This window comes from Thermobia domestica, chromosome 14 (genome assembly GCF_964235325.1).
Source record: "Thermobia domestica chromosome 14, izTheDome1.hap1.1, whole genome shotgun sequence".
NCBI lineage: Eukaryota > Metazoa > Arthropoda > Insecta > Zygentoma > Lepismatidae > Thermobia > Thermobia domestica.
The window spans coordinates 170,831,877-170,848,101 of record NC_137467.1 but is presented as its reverse complement, the minus strand read 5'-3'; the positions used below and the strand labels follow the sequence as shown (position 1 = coordinate 170,848,101).

Here is a 16,225-nt window from a genome sequence, read left to right as displayed (position 1 = left end):
TCTAAATTTATGGAATATTATGTGCAAACCAGATTGAAAATAAAACACATTGCTCTGTCCAAATCTTTGAAAAAATAGAAAAAAAGGGACAATAAAGGTGCTAAAGGCTAAAAGAAGTTAAAAAATCTGGAACCTTTATTAATTTAGCAAAAAAGGTGCAACATTCACGAAAAAGGTGCAACAAAGTGCCTTCATTTCAGTTCGTTTTATGCCCGGAAGTACATATTTTAAACTTTGGTTGTTTAACAACTATATTTTTAGAAAAGGTGCTGCACCTTAAAATCCGTTCTCTAGTGATAAGACTAATTTATCTATATTAAAGGAAGTAGTAACCACATTTGTTTTATTCATTTGTTTCTTGCTTCTATTACTTTTGCCTTTTTCTTTCACTTTTTTAAACAAAAAAAAGTACACACTAATACACCCAGTCAACAATCGCTTTAAATCGTGCTACTTCGGACACACACACACAGTATTTCTATTGCATTAGGTCATTTCTGAAAAACAAAGGAAAATTTAAGCATTTATATTGGACAATCAGTCAGCGCGAGAATTTCCCTGAATTTTCAGGTTTTATCGAAAAAAATCCCCCTTTTTCCCCTTTAAAATTTTCCTGGATTAGGAAAATTGCCCTTAAATTACGAACATTGAGGGCAATGTGTGTGCAATGCTTGGCTGACATCAGTAGATGTCGCTAGCGTGCAGGCAATTTTCACATTTAATACTATTGTGACAATTTAATTCCAACTACAAACTACCTTGTTTCAGTTTAATTATCTGAGGAAAACGGACAAGCCCGATCCCATATTTAGAGTTGACCTTAATATTGGTGTAACTTCAAGTTATAAAACTAAGCAAAAGTCAAGTGAAACCAATTGCAAATTTAAGCTATAGTGTAGAGCGAGCAAAATAGTCTTATATTGTCATTTGTAAGTCTATAACTTTTTCTTTGTTTAGTGAAACTTTCCATGAGTATTTTGCAAAATAAAATATTTCAGTTTAAGGCCGTGTCTAATGTTTTCAGCTGAGATCATCAATCCCTATATAATAACATGGTGAACTTCTTTCCAAAGTATTATGAAAACTATTTGTCTTCTGAAGAAGTAAACCGCTGTCCAATCAAATCGTTGTTCATGCAATCGAACAAGTAGTAGTCCGAAGGAGCAACGTCTGGTGAATACGGCGGGTGGGGTAAAACTTCCCATCTGACATTTTCTAAATAGGTTTTGACCGATTTTGCGACATGTGGGCGAGCGTTATCATGTTGAACAATAAGTTTATCATGTCTGTTCTCCCATTCTGGTCGTGTTCTGGCCAGAGCTTGCTTCAAACGCATTAATTGTCGTCGATAACGTTCTCCATTCATAGTTTCACCCGGTTGCAGCAGCTCATAGTACACCACACCTTTCATATCCCACCATACGCACAGCATAACCTTTGCACAGTGAATATCTCGTTTTGGTTGTGATGGACCTGGTTCACCTGGTTTCACCCAGGCCTTTTTTCGTTTAGGGTTCTCGTAATGGATCCACTTCTCATCACCCGTAATAATTCGATGCAGAAACCCCTTTCTGCTCTGTCGTTGAAGCAGCAATTCGCAAATGGTTTTTCGTCTTTCAACGTCTCTGTCTTTCAATTCATGTGGAACCCAATGTGACATCTTTTGAATCATTCCCATGGCTTTCAAGCGTTTGGAGACTGTTGTTTGATCAACGCCTAATGCTGCTGCAAGTTGTTCCTGCGTTTGACACGAATCCTGCTCGAGCAATGCTGTCAATTCTTCGTCTTGAAATTTTTTTGGCTGTCCAGCTCGCTCTTGGTCTGCCAAGCCGAAATCACCACTTCTAAACCGTGCAAACCACTTCTGACACGTTCGCTCAGCTAGAGCATGGTCACCATACACTTCCACCAAAATACGATGACTTTCAGTCGCACTTTTCTGCATGTTAAAGTAATGCAGCAGGACACCCCGCAAAAACACTTTATCAGGCACAAATTGCGCCATGTTCACTTAACTACAAACTGGTGTTGTTGACGCTTTAATCCACTGCCCTATACTACGAACGATACGCGATGACAGGGGTTTGCAACACATGTGTGGATACACGGAACTGTAAGACGCTCCGTTCGTTGCGCCATCTCTTGTCCACCCGCACGAATTAATTCCTAGACCAAATAGCTGTTATAGTTCATTAATATTGCTTTTTACAAGGAAATATGACATCGCTGGAAATAATATAAGTAGAGTTTCTTTTCCTGTTCGTGGAGGTGCAGATACCTGATCCATTCAGACCATTGTTCCTCACTGATCTTCAAAAAGTTGGTAGGAGAAGGAAACAAGTTACGAAATACGATAAGATCGTTCATCTAATAATATGGAGAATGCAAATCTTGTGAAGTTATGTTAGTTGACAACCTGATCATATGGTCGGAAGAAGAAAGGGCTGAGGAAGGCAACACTAGCTGCTGTCAGAAATAATTCAACCTTATCTACCTACATATCTTTTTTACTTGTATTTTATAACAAGCCTTGTCAAACAGGGTGCTCTTTCCCTATTTTCGTATTTCAACCATTTTTGATCCTAAATCTTGATTCTTGCGAGGTGTAAAAGGGAGACACGTCAGAGGAAACACAAAGCTAAAAGCACTATCATCAATATTTTGCTTTCCAAAATACGGAATGTAACTTTAAAATATAAAATTTTAAAAGAAATATCTGGGAAGATGAAAGAACAAATCATGACATTTCATGCGTGTGCGTAACAATAATATACAAAAGAAAGAAAGAAATATTACAATATTTCTGAGGGTCTAGATCATTTGGAGCCGATATTGGTATTCCAAGGGTAAGAAAGTGAAATATTTTTTACTTGATTTTACTGAAAACTTGATTTACAGAACTATATATTTAAATATATATATAATATGCATGTGTCTTATACTGGATAGTATTTTGAGTCAGTTTCCCGACCAACTTTACGTTACATCTTGGGAATCTACAATTACGTCTCTTTTGAACATAGAAACGTTTGCCCCTGTTTTCCCTACGTAGTTCATAACACTTCATAATTTTATGGAAAAATACCTGGCAACGTGTATCACTTCTATTCTTCTGATTCATTTAAAGAACCAATTACCAGTTGGTCGCAAAACGGAATTATTTTCGGCTGAGGAATCTTATCAAACTCTCAATCAAATTTGGCTGATACATGAACTTGTCGCAAATTGGAATAATCACAAATCGCACGGAATCAATAAAAATACTTATATATCCACAGAAAGCTATATTACTCCATATATCCACAGTCGCGTGTACTTCTATTTTGTAGTTGACCATCCATCACAACAGAGTTAATACTTGATCTGTTGATGATTTGCGGGTGAAACATCACAACCATAATCTCGCGGCCCACAATCTCTCCTGGGCCCTAGCGAAAATCTCGCATAGCCGAAATCTTCCCGGACGAAATCTAACCTGGCCAAAACCTCGCGGGATAAAAGGTAGCCATCTAAACTATCGTTCTATCAAACCTTCCATTAGCGATTTCTCCTGTATAGAATGTTTAAAATATATATTTAAAATATTCACTGTACAATTGGAAAATAATTATTATTATAAATAAATGACAAGGCAGAACATAATTAGTGATTGTATCAATATTTAAAAGAGGGAAAGAAAGATAGGTAAGCAGCTAGTTCGCACTTATTAATATAACACTTGCGTTGAGGACAGATCTTTGCAGTTCACTCACCATATAATTTAATTAGATAGAGGTGCAGAACAAGAATGAGGTGTCACTTTTTTTGAGAGGGGGGAATTTACGGGTAAAACCTTTTAACTCAGACACTAAGAACTTATTTATGTAGCCGGATAACGTGTATCTCATGTAACTGAGATACAGCACTGAAAAGTTTGATCCATCACCATGATATTGTTCTATGTGAACAATGCAATGAACTGAAGTATTTAGTAATATTATGAAGGGTAATTTACATTTATGCACTAATTATAACAAATATTTTGATTAGTGACGCATTTAGAAGGCTATCGTACTCAATCCTCCCCCCCCCCCCCCCGAAATAATTTCATTATTATTTTTTCCGCATTATACGTACAGCACAAATGCTTCTTACTGGTTCTCAAGCCTCCCCCTCCGAAACAAGATTCTAAATACGCCACTGGTTTTGATAACATTTGAATCGATATTATATGTATAAACCTTATAGGAAGTTCAAACCTAAATTATCACAGAAATAAAAACACGTAGATGTTAGTAACTGTAGTTGTATTGTCGAACGAACTCCTAAAGAATTGACCTCTTGAAAGTATCAGAGAAACTTGTAAATTTGCATTTGAAACTAACATCTATACAAGCGCCTTGGCAGTTTATACTGAAAAATATTTTACTGTGGCGTAAGGAAAATAGAAATTGGATATTTTCGATATTCGTGATGTATTTACATTTTAGCAATTCGAAATGTATAATTTGTTATTTCTAATTCACATAATGATTGGATAAACTTCTAGTTTATGCGCAGACCCATAGTTACTAACGCGCCTTCTCCCTAAGACGCACCCCTCCACAAGTCAACTAGTTCATCCAATTGAAAACCTGAGTTACAAAACATCCCAAGTCTACCGGAGTACTTTTTTTTTCTTTTTTAGAAGAAAGACAAGAATATTATACTTGGCATGCCATTCTGTTTAGCTGAAATTATTTTGTATATATTTTTTTAAAAAGTTTTGATTTGAACTTCCATATTATGCAAGTGAATAGCCCTTAAAACATAGATGCCAACGTAAAAAAAAAATGAAAGAAAGAAAGAAAGAAACGCAAAATACGAAGAAAAAGAGTGGACTTGGGATGTTTTGCGATTCAAGTCTTCAATTCTGAACGTAGTGTTGTCCACGAGATCAGAAATTTCTCGTCTTGTCTTGATTACAATCTCGAAAAGCACACCAGAAGTACCTTTCTAAAATTCGAGACTAGGTAAGAAACACGACAATTATCGTCTTGTTTTCGAGACTAGAAATTTCTCGAGTCCTGTGGGCAACACAAATTCACCCAAGTCTTGTACCTCACACACTGTTTCAGTGTTAAATGATTCATATGTATAAAAAACTACAAAGTGGTAAAATTATGAGACGAAAGCAATGAAGAGCATTTATTTACGTTTAAAATATGCCTGGAATTACGGAGGCATATTTTGTTCAAGTGGGCGAGGTTCATCATATTTCTGCTCTACCACCTAACCCTTTTCAAGGAAGTACATTCAGTTATACAAAAAAAATATGCAATCAATTGAGTACAAAAGATACGGTGATATACAACAAAAAAATACTAGTATACATTAAGATGATAAAAAAGAAGTAAAAAAGTGGTACTTTTAACAAAACACACACACACACACAGACATATATACTACATATATACTACAAGTATACTACAAGTATACTACATATATACTAGTATACAAAAAAAATACTAGTATACATTAAGGTGATAAGAAAGAAATAAAAAAGTGGTACTTTTAACAAAACACACACACACAGACATATATACTATATATATACTACAAGTGAAGAAAGAAATAAAAAGCATACCAATACGAACATGAAAACGAACACAAATCGATGAATAAGATAGAGATAAAATAAAGTATGGTTGTCATTGACAATGCGGGCGGAAAAATGATGAAATATTTCTACAATGCATGATTATTTAATAAAAAAAGGTGTAGCAAATCAAGTCTGATTTCATTTACGTGGTTGAAGTGATAGAATACAAATCATGGGTACCTGAAGTTAAAAAATTTGTTGGCTGAGTAAATACATTTTTAACATTTTTTTGAAGGAATTAAAAGTGTTCACTTCTTTTACATTCAGTAAAGCATTCCATGACCTTGTAGCTAATATAGAAAGTGCCGCAATGGTTTGCTTAAGTCTATGGTGTGGAATATCAAACGTATTTATTTTGCGTGTTAAGTGAGTGTGAATAGTTGACCTAGCACTGAGTTTCTTATATAAATACGCGGGACGTGTTATTTTAAGAATTTTATAAGTGGGAGAGCAGTAATGCATATGTCGTTTTCTGGACATTGTCAGAGTGCTATTGTTGTTCAGAATATGCAAAATATGATCGAATTTTCGTACATTGTCAAAGAAGCTGATACATGAATTTTGTACCTTTTGAATGAGAATTACATTGTTTTTTGTAAGAAGTGGGTCATATACATCACAATAATCAAACAAAGTGTTTGTGTCAGGAGTAGCTTGATATCTTTGGACAGACAGTCTCGTATTTTGTACAATTTTCTTAGTATTTCCAGAACTTTTGAACATTGGGTAGAGACGTGATTATTCATAGAAATTTTATCATCAATCTGTACTCCAAGACTTTTTACACGAGATGAATAGTTAATGCTTGAGTCCATTTTTTGTAATTCTAATTTCTCAGGAACAATTTTATATTTGCCTACACTCGTTTAGTCGATACTTTTTTTTTTCAGATTCAACAAAACACTTTATTAATGCAAACTTATATTTCTTTCTCTTTTGTTCCAGTGCAAACTATTAGAAACATACTAACCTTCCTGGAAGCTAAGTATTCCATCCCTCTAGCCACTTGATATGACCAACAAAGAAGATCCTTAGTACAAAGAGGGTTTGTCTTCACTCCGTGGAAATCTCCACGATATTTTATATTCCATCGCATCTCACTATTACTGTCAGAACTCATGGTGCTACCACCTATATAAATAATAAAGATAAGTATGTTTTGAAAGAGATTCTTTATTTTTCATTAGGATTAATGTTACTCTTATTGCAGGGGTTCTTAATTGATAGGAGCACACTTGTGGCTTTATGATTAACGTACTCACCTTCGGCGCAGGAGATTTGATTTCTGGTAGGAGCTCCTATAGATTGGATCGGACATTGAGTTGTAGGTCCACGTCTTACACAACCTCGCTGCTGAATGAAACATTAAATTCCGATCCAACCAACCAAAGTAAGATAGATCTCCACGTCTCACAATGGTACGAAATGCCTAAAACGTGACCAAAAATGAAAATGGAAAGTTCCTATCGGGTTATTTTCAAGTATCAAGTTCGCTACAGTAACAATTGGCCTTCTAATCTTCACCCATGGAAACGGCCAGCTGTTTATACCAGAGCTAGTATTGGAAGTCAAAGTGAACCTACTTTTGTGTATCTCGTAACACCTAATGCGCGCGAGAAATATAGCTCGAGTTTCATATGAATTAGTTCATTGTATACTTTTCCGATCTATTTAAAATTAAAATGGACGTTGTTCCGGAAGGTATGTAAAGGATTTTAAGACCATATATTATAATACGGTAGTTATTATACATTTCTTTTCATTAATGTTTATATAAAAAAAAATTGAAATTATTTCAAAGTGAATTAAAACCTGAACTCAAAAGTAATATATGATGACCCATTCCGCTAAATTTTGTATTGGCGCTTAATCTATGATCGATTTACTACAAGAATGTGACAAAAACAGCTGCGCCTTTTTATTTTATTTTATTTTATTTATTTATTTATTTATTTATTTATTTATTTTTGTACGTTGCGATTGAATAAAAAGCTGCAGTTAATGAATATTTAAGTACTTTGTTAATGTTAAACAAAAAGTAAAAAACAAAGCTAAAATTATTATAAAATAAGTGAAAATGATGTTTACAAGGTACATGCAAATAAGATAGTGAAAGGCAACAAATAAAAAAAGGAGAAAAAATACTTCAGTATAACATAGAAAAGGATAATCGATGTATGCATATTTTACTTTCCATTATTTTATTATTCATATGAAATATATACAATAAATTGAATTGGATAATGGTAAACAATTTAGTAATACAAAAAGTGATTATTTGACAATATTAATTGTATTAATTTTAGGTCCAAACGATGAAATCATCCAATTATCGACAGAAATATTTGTTTAAATGAAAGACCAGTCTACAAATCATAACTGAAAATTTGGAACATCAATTCTTTTCGAGGAGTGGTCGTTGTGTTTCCTAACTTTTAGATAGGAAGATTTTAGTTACTAATTGAATAATGATTATAGGATATTGTTTATTGTTATCCTCGGTAGAAGGACAATACTACTTCAAATGCATCTTGATTTTTATTTAACAAGTTACATAAAAAAAGGTTTAAATAATAATTATAAAAATTATAAATTTTTACAATATTACGCCTGTCATGGAGGAAGACCTCCATGCACGAACTTCTTATGTATTGCTTCTTAGCATAATTAACGAAGTACTTAACAGGAAGGTTGGATTGTACAGGCTGAGGTCCATTACTAATAAAAATCCAAAGGTCGACTCACGACGCTCGTTCTAACTAATCCAATCACTGACCAAATAACTCCCCTTGTTTACCATTTGTTTAGTTTATATATCCTGTTTTTGGCTTCTCATCTGTATGCAGTTCCTTACTTTGTTTTTATGTTTTAACATTTTCACTTTTAATTTTTAAATTTCACTTCCTTAAAAGTGCGTTTACAGAACATCAGCCTGTTTGTTTCTTTTTATTTTTAATCTTAAAAGTTTTTAATATATATTTAAAAAAATGAAATTACATTACAGTTGTATTAAAATATGTCACAATATGAAGACAGGCATCGCATCTTTATTTTACAGAATGAGGGACAAATATCAAGAGCCCAATAGAAAGGATGTCCGATGTTTTTCAAAAGAATAATAAATGGCTAAGTGTTATGTTATCGTTTTGTGTGCATCGTAATACTGCTAAGACATCAAGGAAACAAAAAGATCGACCACCTTCCTCGAAATTTTTATTTTTGAGCGAATGTTCAAAGCGAAGAACTGAAGAAATTCGCAATAATAATGACGTTAAGACATTTGCCTACGCTAAGCTAATGAGTATTCGCTCCTCTGGAAAATTGAGTGCTTCAAAAGTTGTCAAAGACGTTTTATCTTCAAGTCCATCGAGAGCAGAGAAGTATATGAAAGCTGTAACATCAATGTTTTCACACAGAACGTGTATTAGGGTGGGCCGATTTTTTTTTTTTTTTTTTTTTTTTTTTTCAGATATTCAGGATTGAGTAGTTATCAAAAGTTGTACATTGGTACGAAATGAAGCCATGTCAAATATGTTGATTTTAAAACTATTTAACCAGGCCCCCGTGGCCCTAAAGTTCCTAATATTTTGTTCAAATAAAATGATTTTAGGTAATAATAACATTTTACCAGATAATACTATTACTACATAAAACATGAAATACATGGTTTCAATATACGCAAATAACTATTAAGAGCTTAACTAACGTTCATAACTACCATATTAACACACGAAAAACCTTTGTGTTGAACCCACCTCAGAACTCTCAAACTTTAAGAGAATATCACTTTTTCGCATCTAGATGCAAAAGACATAACACTGGCTTTCCGAAGGCGGCGCTTACATTACTGAATTCAAATAAACTAGAAACAATATGGCTGCGAGCCTCTCTTCCTGTATTGTCTTGACTTCGAATTAAGCATATGATTTTGAATTACAACTCAAAATGCAAAACGAGCATTAACCCCATTAAGAAATGAGATATACCCCATTAAGAGCCAAACTAAAGAAATTTAAGAACGGTGCTCAGAAGTTATGTGATATTTTCTCTTGCAAATGCTGCGATAGATTAACCTGTAAGTGTGGTAAATCAAATTATATACCGCTTTTGGAGTGGGAGCTCATATTAGATCGGAGAAATCAGAGACAAATGACGAGTTGCAATGTAGATGAAGCAGAAGCCCATAGGCTCAAAAGAAAGCATAACACACAGATCGATTATGATGCTGCGGTACCAATTACAAGAGGGTTACAATCGTTAGCCTCAATCCCATACTTGGAACATACATTAAGCGCTTCCATCCGGAATTCAGACGATGAAGAGTTCGCATGGAGCTATCGTTTAGAGAATAAAATCTAAAGTAAACCTAAATAAACAATAATGAGCCCTAAAGAAATGAGTACCGCAAAAGATTTAACAGGTATATCGAATAGGTCGGCTGCTAAAATTGTATCCGCTGTTTTAGAAGATATGAATTTACTGAACAAAACTAACTAAGACAAGGTAGTAGATAAAAACAAAATCCGTACGAAACTAGCAAAAAAGAAAAAGAAAAAAGAAACCGTTTACAGTGTAAAGCTACTAATTTTAAGGGTCTCTATTTTGATGGCCGAAAATACCAAACTATAGTTCTAATTGACAATTGCAATAGGAAAAGCACTGAAGAATATGCGGATTATATCGATTTGACCGATTGGTCAGAAGTAATAGTAACGAAACCTCCAATTTCGGCTAACATATCAATAGAAGAACCAACCGAAATGATTGTGGAAAAGAGGAGGTTTCAGTTTGTCACGTTCCCCTTCCACACGCAGGCTTTGGAGAAGTGTCTAAAGGTAGTAACAGAATCTTCTTCAGAAGTATGCGGTAGTGTTGCACGAGACGGTTATATTCGCGCAAAACTGGAAGCACGAAAGTATCTACCAAGCTTCGGGCATAAATCTCAATATTTTGTTCCAAGATTCCGCTAAGGAGCTTTAAGTAAGAGGAGGGTGGGTGGGAGGAACTCGCTGTGTAGCCATCTCCACGTGGTGAATTCTGCGCTGGTTTGGTGTTTGTTGGTCAATTTTTCAACCTTACCTTATGTATTTGTGTCCGTACTATTATATCTACTAAACACCAATCAGGCGAAGAGCTGCACATCAGATCAGAACATTTAAAATCCTGGGGTCAAGTTAAAGTATTAGGAATCTTAACCAATTTTCTATATATGCTTAAAATAATGGTATATATATTTAAAAAAAATAACAAAATAACACTTTTCGGACCCGCAGGGCCTGGTGAAATATTTTTATCTGCCTCTGTTTTGGGGAAGAAACATAGCATTATACAACTTTTGCACGGTACTCAAACTTAATTTTCTGAAAACAAATATTTCAATAATATTTTCACTACTCACAACCATATTTTTTCAGCATTAACGTTCTTTTGGGCTCCCGGGGCGCGATTAAATATCTTTTTATCCGGCTCTGTTTTGGTGAGGAAACATGACATTATAAATTTTGCACGGTACTCAAACGTAACTTTCTAAAAAAAATATATTTCAATAATATTTTCACTATTCACAACTTTTTTTTTTCAAAATTAACGTTCTTTGGGGCCCCCGAGGCCCGGTTAAATATCTTTTAATTCGGCTCTGTTTTGGTGAGGAAACATAATATAACATTATACAACTTTTGCACGGTACTCAATCTTAATTTTCTAAAAAAAAAAAAAAAAAAAAAAAAAAAAAAAAAAAAAAAAAAAGCCGTTTTCGGACCACCCTAACGTGTATACCAACGATGAAGTGTTCTTTTTCTTGATATTGGAATATCAAGAAGAAAATACCTAACGTTGGAAAACAGGGTACTGGCAAACGGTTCTAAATTGTACCCATATATGTCAATATATTAATTTGATTCGCCATATTGGATCTGCCATTTTGAAGTTTTCAATTTGGATATCAAGTTCGTGATCAGTGAGATCAAAGACCACAGCATGCTTTTGTGCATTTTGAAGAAGATTTTGAATTTTGACCACGTTTTTAGCATTTCGTACCACTGTGCGTCTGTTTCGGTTTTCGTAGATCATTTAAATAATTCAACATAATCCTTTTCATTTCGTAACAATAAACAGCACTACCATTTGTTTAGTTTTCATAAGTTCTGGGCTCGCTCAATGAATTTTTAGTTTTTGTGGAAGTTCTTGAACGTTTTGAATATAATTGCAATTTATTACTTGAATTAAATTACTAATAACTACATTAACTTTCAAGAATCAAATACCCTTTAACTCAAAAACGTTGTTAACTGGTTTCTTATTTATCACAAAGCAAAGAAGCGAAGATATAACAGACAAGGCATCTCTTTATACCACAAAAGATTTATCTTTGTTGCTTTAAGTTACTTTCGTAAAAAAATAAAACAAAATATTGATTGTAATGATATTATTTTTTAAAAATTACAAATTATTATAAAGTTCTTTGGGTACAATATTCGAAACGGTCATAATGCCTTAAAATATCATAATTGAGTTATCTATCATATTTGAACCATTCTTGAGTCCGTTGTTCTGTATGGTATGAAACATGGTCGCTTACTCTGAGGAAAGAACATAGACTGAAAGTATTTGAGAACAAGATCCTGAGACGAATATTCGGACCCAAGAAGAACGGGAATGGGGATTGGCGCAAACTTCATAACGAGGAACTACATAATTTATACAGTCTACCAAACATTGTTAGAGTCATCAAATCTAGGAGGCTCAGGTGGGCAGGTCATGTGGCCAGGATAGAAGGAAGTAGAAACGCTTTCAAAGTCTTAACTGGAAATCCAATCGGAAAACGACCATTAGGAAGACCTATGTGCAAATGGGAGGACAATATTAAGATCAATCTCACAGAAATAGGAATACAAAGTAGAAACTGGACTCAGTTGGCTAAGGATAGACGTCAGTGGAGAGCTTTTGTGAATGCTGCATTGAACCTTTATATTCCATAGACCATAGAGTTAGTTCTAAAGCTAGTTTGTTGATCTATTCTTTAAAAACTATATTGAGAAGGTATAATTATAAAATTTAAAAAATGTAGAAAAAGCATGTTATCTAGAGTCACGAAACTTTCTACAGCCACATGCAACACTTTCTTTCTTCTTATCCAAAATATTTCAAGCCATTCTTTACAGCTACAATATTTCAACTATTTTGTTGTTCTTCTACTAATTCTGCGCGTTGAAACACTGTATTTTATGATAAAGCTATGAAGCAGAGAAAATTATCCTACCCTGGCGTCTAATACTGATGTAAGTCACATTTCAACATCCAGTAACCATTATGATAAAACAATGGAACAAAGAAAATTATTCTACCCTGGCGTCTAATGCTGATGTAACTCACATTTCAACGCCCAGTAACCATTATAATGAAACAATGGAACAAGGAAAATTATTCTACCCTGGCGTCTAATACTGATGTAACTCACATTTCAACGCCCAGTAACAATTATGATTTAAAAAATGGAATAAAGAAAATTATTCTACCCAGGCGTCTAATGCTGATGTAACTCACATTTCAACGCCCAGTAACCATTATGATAAAACAATGGAACGAAGAAAATTATTCTACCCTGGCGTCTAATGCTGATGTAACTTACATTACAACGCCCAGTAACCATTATGATAAAACAATGGAACAAAGAAAATTATTCTACCCTGGCGTCTAATGCTGATGTATCTTACATTACAACGCCCAGTAACCATTATGATAAAACAATGGAACGAAGAAAATTATTCTACCCTGGCGTCTAATGCTGATGTAACTTACATTACAACGCCCAGTAACCATTATGATAAAACAATGGAACAAAGAAAATTATTCTACCCTGGCGTCTAATGCTGATGTAACTTACATTACAACGCCCAGTAACCATTATGATAAAACAATGGAACAAAGAAAATTATTCTACCCTGGCGTCTAATGCTGATGTAACTTACATTACAACGCCCAGTAACCATTATGATAAAACAATGGAACAAAGAAAATTATTCTACCCTGGCGTCTAATGCTGATGTAACTTATATTACAACGCCCAGTAACCATTATGATAAAACAATGGAACAAAGAAAATTATTCTACCCTGGCGTCTAATGCTGATGTAACTTACATTACAACGCCCAGTAACCATTATGATAAAACAATGGAACAAAGAAAATTATTCTACCATGGCGTCTAATGCTGATGTAACTTACATTACAACGCCCAGTAACCATTATGATAAAACAATGGAACAAAGAAAATTATTCTACCATGGCGTCTAATGCTGATGTAACTTACATTACAACGCCCAGTAACCATTATGATAAAACAATGGAACAAAGAAAATTATTCTACCCTGGCGTCTAATGCTGATGTAACTTACATTACAACGCCCAGTAACCATTATGATAAAACAATGGAACAAAGAAAATTATTCTACCCTGGCGTCTAATGCTGATGTAACTTACATTACAACGCCCAGTAACCATTATGATAAAACAATGGAACAAAGAAAATTATTCTACCCTGACGTCTAATGCTGATGTAACTTACATTTCAACGCCCAGTAACCATTATGATAAAACTATGAAGCAGAGAAAATGATCTTAACCTGGCGTTTACTTTAATGTAACTCATGTTTCATCCCCCAGCAACTGCAAATCATTATGATATAGCTATGAGAAAACAACGTTACTTTGGCGCTTAATGCTGATGTAACTCACAATTCACGCCCCGGAAACTGTTAATCATCAGATACTGCCGATCAAACTTACCCGTTAGATCTGAGAAGAATACTTGACTGCTGTCACTTCTATCGTAAATCACTGTTGACACTGTTCCTGATAATTTGACCTTCTTCTCTTCAGCCTCATGTGGTAGCATATTATCCGGAGCATCTCTGAGGAAGAAAACAAATTATGTATCGTAGAAATATTTCGAAACTGGCATATCAGGGTGTACATGAAGAACAAAAGTCATGGTAAATCATGTAAAATTTGATGATTGAAAATATTATTTGTCGGTTTTTCTGTGGGAGGGTGAAAGGAACAGCATTCTACTCTAGATGTTAATCCAGTGCCGTGAGACACTTGACGAATTAATTAAAAAAGGAGATAGCAAAACTCCTTCTTAGAAATTAAACAAGAATGTTGTTTAGAGCCGATATTCTGACCATTTATCATATACAGCTGAATGAAAATATGGGAAGATATTACTACTCCGTAATCTGGCCACTTGAGTTAAACACTTTTTTTTCCGGTGAAACCAATGTTGGCCAACTTATTCAGGTATCATTGTGTATATACAGGGATAGGACAAAAAAATCTAAAACCTTTGCAAAAGTGTGAAAATCATACCTAGTATGGTCTGGAGCCTCCTTTTGCGTCCAAAACAGCTTGGATCCGACGTGGAATGGACGTATACAGCTCCTGAATTGTGGTGTGTGGAATTTTGTACCAATGTTCCTCCAAAACATGCTCCAGTTCCTTAAAGAATGCTGGTGGAGGGTCATGAGACCGAACACGCCTTTCTAACTCAGACCATAATGGCTCAATGATGTTCGAACTGATGATTGTGTGACCCAGGGGACGTGTGATAGCTCCTGATCATGCTCCTCAAACCATGATTTCACCGTTTTTGCAGCGTGACAGGGTGCCAAATCATCTTGGTAGATGCCATCACCATCAAGGAACAATATTTGGGCCATGGGTAGAACCTGGTCCCCCGAAATGGCCTCATACGCCTAAGTATTCATCATTCCATGCAGAGCTATGATGGGACCTGCAGAAAACGATATCACTGCCCATACTGTAACAGAACCACCCCATGCTTTACAGTTGGGTGCAGACATCTGTATCATAGGCCTGCGACTGTGTTCTCCATACGTAAACACGACCAGTTGATGGAAACAAGGTGAAGGTCGATTCTCGGACCACATTACGTGTTTCCATTGCTCATGAGGCCACGCCTTGTGGTCCTTGCACCACTGGATACGCCTCTTCTTCGCATTTACTGCTGTGACCAGGGATTTGGCGATAGCGGCCCTGCCATGAATTTTCATTTTATGAAGTTCCCGTCGCACTGTTTTCGATGAAACCGGGTTCTGTAGACCGGAATTGAGTTCAGACGTAATTTTCATTGCAGTGGACTTCTTTTTAGTTGCTACAATAGTTTTAATGCTCTGCGGTCCCTATCTGACAAGATTGTTTTCGACCACTGTTGTGCTTTCCAGAGGTCATTTGCCGATGAATTGTGTATGCCCTCCTGACATTGGACACAGTGCTTTTCCATACTTCCACAATGTTCGCCACTGTTGCCACTGAAGCTCCAACCAGACGGGCACCAACTATCATGCCTCTTTGGAAGTCTATCAGGTCACCCATTTTATCGCACCACTTTCACACCATGACACTCACAGGTGAACTGGTCACTGCAGAAGAAGAGGAAGGTCCACATGACACATTGAAAAAAAAACGATCGGCAACCGTAACACGTGTTGTACATTGGAGGGCCAAACTTACATGTCCTATATGAAGTGTTTTTAGATTTTTTGTCTATCCCTTGTATAGTAACTATCGATATCATTAGTACGAATTA

The 16,225-nt window shown here is 35.1% G+C and overlaps 1 protein-coding gene across 1 annotated transcript in view; it reads right to left on the bottom strand.

Moving 5' to 3' along the window:
* LOC145670107 (vascular endothelial growth factor receptor 1-like) overlaps positions 1 to 16,225 on the bottom strand; it is a 211,881-nt gene that overhangs the window by 131,346 nt on the left and 64,310 nt on the right. Inside the window, exons 13-14 of the mRNA XM_081738475.1 lie at positions 14,404 to 14,528; positions 6,591 to 6,751 (exon numbers count right to left, since the gene is read on the bottom strand). Of these exons, the coding sequence (XP_081594601.1) occupies positions 6,591 to 6,751; positions 14,404 to 14,528 (286 nt within the window). The remainder of the gene's footprint in view (positions 1 to 6,590; positions 6,752 to 14,403; positions 14,529 to 16,225) is intronic.